General features: G+C 38.9%; 1 protein-coding gene across 1 annotated transcript in view; it reads right to left on the reverse strand.

The window, feature by feature from the left end:
• Positions 1-7,130, reverse strand: part of Itga1 (integrin subunit alpha 1) — a 153,911-nt gene that overhangs the window by 57,050 nt on the left and 89,731 nt on the right. Inside the window, exon 7 of the mRNA XM_005356825.3 lies at positions 4,137-4,285. Coding sequence (XP_005356882.1) covers positions 4,137-4,285 — 149 coding nt within the window. The remainder of the gene's footprint in view (positions 1-4,136; positions 4,286-7,130) is intronic.

The following is a 7,130-nucleotide window of genomic DNA, read 5'->3' on the forward strand; positions in this document are numbered from 1 at the left end:
ACAGTGTGGGAAAGAAAACTCGTGTCTATGGTCAGAAAGTGAAGCTTGGATGGTGTAGACCCCAGAAAAAGGAACAAAGTTTTTCTCTTCTTTGCTTACCTTCAGTAAGAGCCAGGTTGCCTCAGGCCAGCATAGGACAACTTACATGATTTCTCCTAGTGAGTATCCATCAATAGACCCCCGACTTGGTCCCACATTAAATCCTTACTGGTCCTTATATTAAAAGCTGAGCCAAACGTCACTCAATTGCAACAACCCATTGCAATTTTTCCCATCTCAAAGAACTGCATGAATAACTTTTCTTTAGCGTGTACTTATGACACAGATTTTCTGATTTCTTTAAATGCTTAAACAAAGGTGAAGACAGATATCAAAGGCTAAGTTTTAAGAAGTTTAGACATGAATATTCTATGAGATTTAGTCCACTTTGCAATTCTAATTCCTTCGTGGATCGCCCAGAACTTCTGATTCTCTGGAAGACCAAGGTCCTAGCTGAACTTAATGAAGATTGGCAGAAGGAGATGGTTTCAAGTCATTTCTTAGAGAAATTCTGGATGCTCTGAAACCAGAGCCGACTTTATATAACAGGAGAGCAGCCAGTCACAGACCTGCCGAGTCCACCCTTCTCATCTCAAGGCCGTTCCTTAAGGAGGTAGTAGTGTAAAGCACCAACATCTGACGTCCTTTCTGAGAAGGAAGCAGCAGCTTCCTCCCCACTGGCCTTTAAAATTTTAAGTATCTCAGGAAAGCCACTTACTTTGAGATAGGAGAATTCAGGACTTCTGAGTAATTAAATAACTTAAACCTAGTTACAGGGATGAAAAAAAAAGGGAGCATCCACAACGAGATTATGAACTGAAGTGAATGAATTCACTGAAAATAAAGATAACAGATGCCAAAACATTCAAAACATTTTTTTGTAACGGGCTTTCCTTAAAAGGCATAAAACACAATCGAAACTGTGCTTACGCATGCAAAATTAATGTGTGAGAAGAAAAGAGCTGCACTATCATTACAGTCTTTTTGTGTAACTCCAAACTGAATAGATTGTCTGCAGATAGACCATGAGCGAAGTGTGGGCAATCCCATATAAGGCCATGGTATTTCAAGTAGCATTTATACAGGAGTGGAAAGCAGCTACGATGATTCTTCCATTAGTTACTAAGATAAATATTCATTCTTAAGCTTTTGCCTTTGGAAAATGCACAACTCTTTACAGGCTCAGAGCTTTCAAAGCAAGCTTTGACGTCTTTGAACTTGCGTTCACGTTCAGTCAGCTACTGAGGGCACTTTCAGAATACCTACACATGTGCACGCCTTGTGCTGGCTGATACACATGCCTATAAGGAGATAAATGCCCAGTTACCACAGCTGTTTGTGGATGGTTGTGTGTGTGTGTGCACGCACATGTGTGTGTTCCCATAAAATTGGAACCGTGTGCCCTTGTGGCATTTATGAATGCCGTTAGCTTCCTTAGGGAATCGGCTCTCACAGGCAGGTAGAGGGTAACCATAGTAAATTCCCTTTGCAAAATCAGCTAGGAGTCCAGAGGTGGAAACTACCAGACAGAATTATTCTTAAGATGAATCAGAACACGTAGGAAGCTTCTTGTGGACTAGGTTTTGCTTGGGAGTTTGCTAGGCTTGATAAGAAGGACAGAAGGAAGAGCGGTAACTAAGAACTAAATGAGACTGGAGAAAATACAGGAAATACAGTGCTCTGCATTTGTAAAAGAGAAAAGTTTGAAGGTTCTTATGAAACAGAATTTAATCACAGAGTGATGAGCAGGAGGCACGCAGGGCACCACAGTTGATGGAGACATCTCAATTTTTAAAATGGCTGTGATGAGATTATTTTTGATAAGGCAACAATTAATTTGGCTTCTTAAAAATTCTTCTATGAGGACTTGGTCAATAGCCCAGTCACTAAAGTTCTGACCTTTTAAGCAAGAGGACCAAGTTCGGTCTTCAGAACCCATGTAATAAGAAAGCTAGGCTGTTTAGCAGCAAACACTTATCAATCCCAACACTAAAGAGCAGAGGCAAGATCCCTGATGCTCCCTGGCCAGTCAACCTTGTCTCCTTGCTGCGTTGTATACCATGGAAAAGGTCCTGTCTCACAAAAGTTCAACAGCTGTAAAGTATGACTCCTGAAGTTGACCTCTGACCTCAATTGCACAGGCACAAGTGTGCTCGTGTGCGCTCATGTGTGCACATGCACACACAAATACACACACACACACACACACAGATTGCACCGGTGTAACAGATTCTTATGGTCTCTTTTCAAAAAGAGGTGTACTTGCGTTGTAACTGGGGAGCATTCATCAGAGTTGCAGAAGGGCTGGGCCTGTCTCTCCCCCAGTGTTGTCTGGTATCTACTTGTCTCACGACTCCGAGTTTGAGATAAGTTACAGATGGTCAGATACATGACTGATCTCAGGATCAGAAAAGTGGAGTGGGGGTAGCCTCAAACCCCATATTGTTTATTGTACAAAGCTTTGTGCCCTAGGCCAATTAGATGTGGGGTTTGAGAGGGGTACAGAGTTCCAGTCAATAGGAAAAGAGAATAGAAATTTTGTGGGGGCGGTAGAAGTTTTAAAAACTGAGTAGCTTGGTCCAAATCACCACACTGGCCAGGTTATGCCAGCATTTCCATTCTGCAGAACAGTACTGTAAAACTACTTCATTTTTGCTAATCTCTTGACTTTGTTATTGCCTTATTTCCACACACACACACATACACACACACACACACTAGTTATATGAAAATTACTAAAATCCTTTATCAAAAGCTAAAGACACAAGAACACAGTAGAATATATACGTTGAGTAGACATAGGCTATATTTTAATACAATCATTGATGTGCCTAGAAGTTAAAAATAAAAACCAAATGGCTACAAGAATGTCGCCAGGCCTTGCTGGCTGGTCAAAGGTTACAGTCTATCATGACCTGGTAGGTTTTCCCAAAGCTCGATGACATGGAACTCCTTCACCACCAGGGAAACTTCCTGCTCTCTACCTGTCCTTATATGGAGAGTGTCCCTGGGCCTGAAAGACTGACGTTGTTTGAAGGCTGTCCCTAGGCTGGATGTCTGATTCATCTCTAGGGTGACCCTTGGCAGAGATTCCTGCTAGAAGCCTCCCCTGCTGCTCATATGGTAAGTTAGACTTGTACTAGGAACTCTGCTATAGGACCTGCTGCCACATACAAAGCCTTATGATAGGAGAATGCTCTTAATGCAAATTGGAGTTTGTTCCCAGGATCCCCAATCTTATATATTTCCTATATTCTGGAATGAAGATGACCTAATTCACTGAAGTCTCTTCCAGAGGACTGTCTCTGTCATATCCACATGCCATGCAAGGATCTCTGTCATCACTTCTGTCCCTTTGTCTTTGCCGACTGATGGCCAACTGACCACAAAGATAAAGCGGAACCCCCACACAAGAATTAAAATTAAGCATCGGTTGACAATATGATGCAATCAACTATTAAGTTTTTGATTGATTCACCATCAGTTAGACCCTTGAAATGAAAGAAAACGATAAGGTGGGCCATGGGAGTATATTGCCATAGAATTTGATGGCCTAATAGCAAATCGTTTTAATAAAATTTGAAAAAAATGTGGCATTGAATATTGTCCAGGCAAACACCAAGTTACATTCAAAAAGCAAAAAATAGCTAGCAATGGTACTGCATGTTCTTTTGCACATTTTTTATTTTCACTTTTTTGTTTTCTTTTAGAGATTATGAAGTTATCATTTCTCTATTCCCTTTCCTCCATCCAAGCCCTCTCATATAACCCCTTCCTTGCTCTCTTTCAAATTCATGACCTCTGTTTTCATTAATTGTTGTTACATGCACACACATTATCATATATATATATATCCCTAAATGTATTTCTAAATATAACCTGCTCAGTATGTATAATGTTACTGGTATGGATGTTTTCAGGGCTGGCCAATGAATACATCTAGAAGACAACTCCTATACTAAGGCTCAAGGAACATTGCAGAAGAGGGGACAGGAAGACAAGCCAAAGGACCAGGAACTTTGCTGTGAGATTTTGTCTCTTAGGAATGTCAGAAGCTATGACCATAAAGTCTCATCATCAAGATTTCTAATTCATACCTGGCTGTGTCAATCCCAAGGGCTGTCATCGTTTGGAGGCCACCTCTCCGGCCTATTTTGTTTGCTGCAACAAGTACCTCTTCTGTTGATGAGTACTTATTGAGGTTGAACTCATGAGTTACATTTTCTCCATACTGCACAATTCCAACCTGAAATAGCAAGCCACGGTTGAGTCATGTGTCCAGCAAATACGCTGTTTATTTTTCCTGAGTTTAAATTTATAGGGCCAGTAGAGTACCTGTGAGTTTATCAGCCGACTGTCAGAATTGATCACTACCTAAAGTCTTCTACCTCGATCGCAGTAATCATGGATGCTTTGTGACTATGAACAGTCCAAAGAAAAACAAAAGAATTGCTGTACTTTCTATCTAATCAAAATTTTTACAGAATGATTCCAGTAGGCCTCCAGAGCACACTCTGCTATTTTAAACATTCTTTTGTCTTATATTCTTACATATTTTATATTTTATATTATGTTCATATTATAGTAACAAATTGTCATGTTTAGTAAATGAGGAAACAGAAACAGAATCTTTTTTTTTAAATGGAAACAGTCTGAAAAACTAATTTTCTGGCTGGGGATATAACTCAGTGTTAAAGGACTTGTTTCTCATGCATGAAGCTGTGGGTTAAATCTTCAGCAGGAAAGGAAAAACAAACAAAACCAAACTGAAGCTTTACAATAAAGGAGTAGAAAGGAGTCTAGTCTCAGAAATGGTCAAAACTGTTCCCCTTTTTTTGTTCCCCTTCTTTAGTTAACATGAGCTGCAAACTTCTAGTAATCAAAAGGAGACACTCACGCTACACTAGAGTAAATAGGCAAACAAATAAACTAACAATATTTTAAAAAAAGAAATAGAATCTGTTAATTATCCTTTATTGAGTTGGTCATAAGGATAAAATGAAGGAACTGGAGAATCTATAACTGTGAGATGAGGCATACATTATAAGCCATGTGAACATGAACTCTGAATAGTTTATGTATAGGATAACCTTGTCTTTCATGAATGCATTTTTCACCTCATTTCTTTACTATACATTCCAAGACTATGTGTTGTTCATTTGGATTTTTCTTCCTTATGAGAATAAAGGGTAGGATGTAGCCAACTAGTTACACAAAATATTGAAAACAAATGGAGGACAAACCCATGACTCCAATTCAGGTTATTTCCTTAACTGTATTTAAATAGTTTTATTATCTTCTTTTAGACTTAAACTTATTGTCTATAATTACAATACAGATTTAGATTATCAATCCTGATGAATATTGACCTCAGAAAGATAAACCCATAAATAGTTTGATTTTTGCTATTATAAAGGTGCAATATAGATTTAAATGAAATCTATATTGTACGAAAACTTTTCTTACTAAGATATTCATTATACCTAATCCTAAGTACCAAGCTTCTTAAAGACTTCTATGGAAATCAATCGTTCATGAATATAAGACATCTCACAGAGCTTGTGTCATTTTTATTTTAATGTTTTTAGTTGATTAAAAAGGAATCTAAAAACTTGAAATTTTTGCTCCCCCTCCTGCCATTATTTTAACAGTACTGAATATCCTCGTCTCTCATGCCTTTGACCTCCAGAGCTTTGAGACTTTTTCCCTCTGACTCATGGATGACATCGCTGCTCAAGGACTTCCTGTCTTGGATTCTATCACCTGCAAGGGTAAGGGTCTCAATTCCGAGTGTTCTCCTCTCCGGCCATTGACATCACCTCATTTGCCTATTCCACTTAAGCTGTCACTCACTTGACCATACCAGAACCTCTTGATTGCTGATACCTTTAGTAACCTAAAATTTAAGACTAGATTTCAAGGTACAATGACTGTAATCATCTACTTGCAAAAATCTAGCTCATTTAACCTCGTTTCTTCTTCACCAAGTTACCTGGCTAACTTCCAACTTAAGCTAAATCCAGCTATCTCTGTGTGTGGTTCTGTGGTGCTGGGTGTTTCTACACGAAATTCACTCCACTTGTAGATTGGCCTCCCACTAAAGTTATAGCTATGAATCTCAAATGGGGCCTTGCATTTGAGCCCCACCTAACAGTCACATAACTTGCAACTAATGGATGTACTTTGTTCCCATTGGTTGATTTCAATCAGATTTTTGTTAAGAGCTGTTAATGCTCACAGGAGAGAAGTATTTATCTTAACTGCTTTGAGAAGAACTCGCACAAAAGGGACAGAAGTCATAGCAACCATTCAAGGCTGCTGATGCCAAAGAAGTGTCAGGGCTCTGTTTTCACTCCATGCCTCACAAGGCTCAAAGAATCGGCTCTGAAGGTTGGATTGTCTAAACCAATTATCTTCACCCTACATACTAAAATTCAAAATCTTTGGGATGTTTTTTGAGTGAAAACGTCTCTTGTGGAGTAAGATGCTTGAATACTTAGTCCCCAGGTGGAGGCACTATTTGGGGGAGATTTAGGAGCTGAGGCCTTGCTGGAGACATTATCCCTGGGGTGGGCTTTGAGAGCTGATGACTCACACATTTCTGTGCTTCACACCTGCTCTTCAACTTCTGCTCCAGTTGCCACACCTGCTGCTTGCTGTCATGCTTGGGCTTAGTCCCCTAGAACCGTAAACCAAATAACCACTTCCTTCTCTAAATTGTCTTGGTGTGGTGTTTAATCGCAGCAGTAGATTACACTCTATGGAGTGTAATCTCACACTCTGTAAGTCAGAGACAAGTGCTTTATATTTTATTCTGATCATCTATTATCTTTCAAATCTGTATATCTATCTATCATATCTATCATATATCTACCTATCATCCATCTGTCTATGCTACCTACCCATCTATCTACAGTAATTATCTATCTATCTATCTATCTATCTATCTATCTATCTATCTATCTATCTATCTATCTATCTATCTTATATCTATCATCAATTAATCAATTCATCTATCTACAGTAATTATCTATCTATCATCTATCTATCTATCTATCTATCTATCTATCTATCTATCTATCTATCTATCT

The sequence above is a fragment of the Microtus ochrogaster genome, chromosome 19 (genome assembly GCF_000317375.1).
Source record: "Microtus ochrogaster isolate Prairie Vole_2 chromosome 19, MicOch1.0, whole genome shotgun sequence".
Lineage (NCBI taxonomy): Eukaryota > Metazoa > Chordata > Mammalia > Rodentia > Cricetidae > Microtus > Microtus ochrogaster.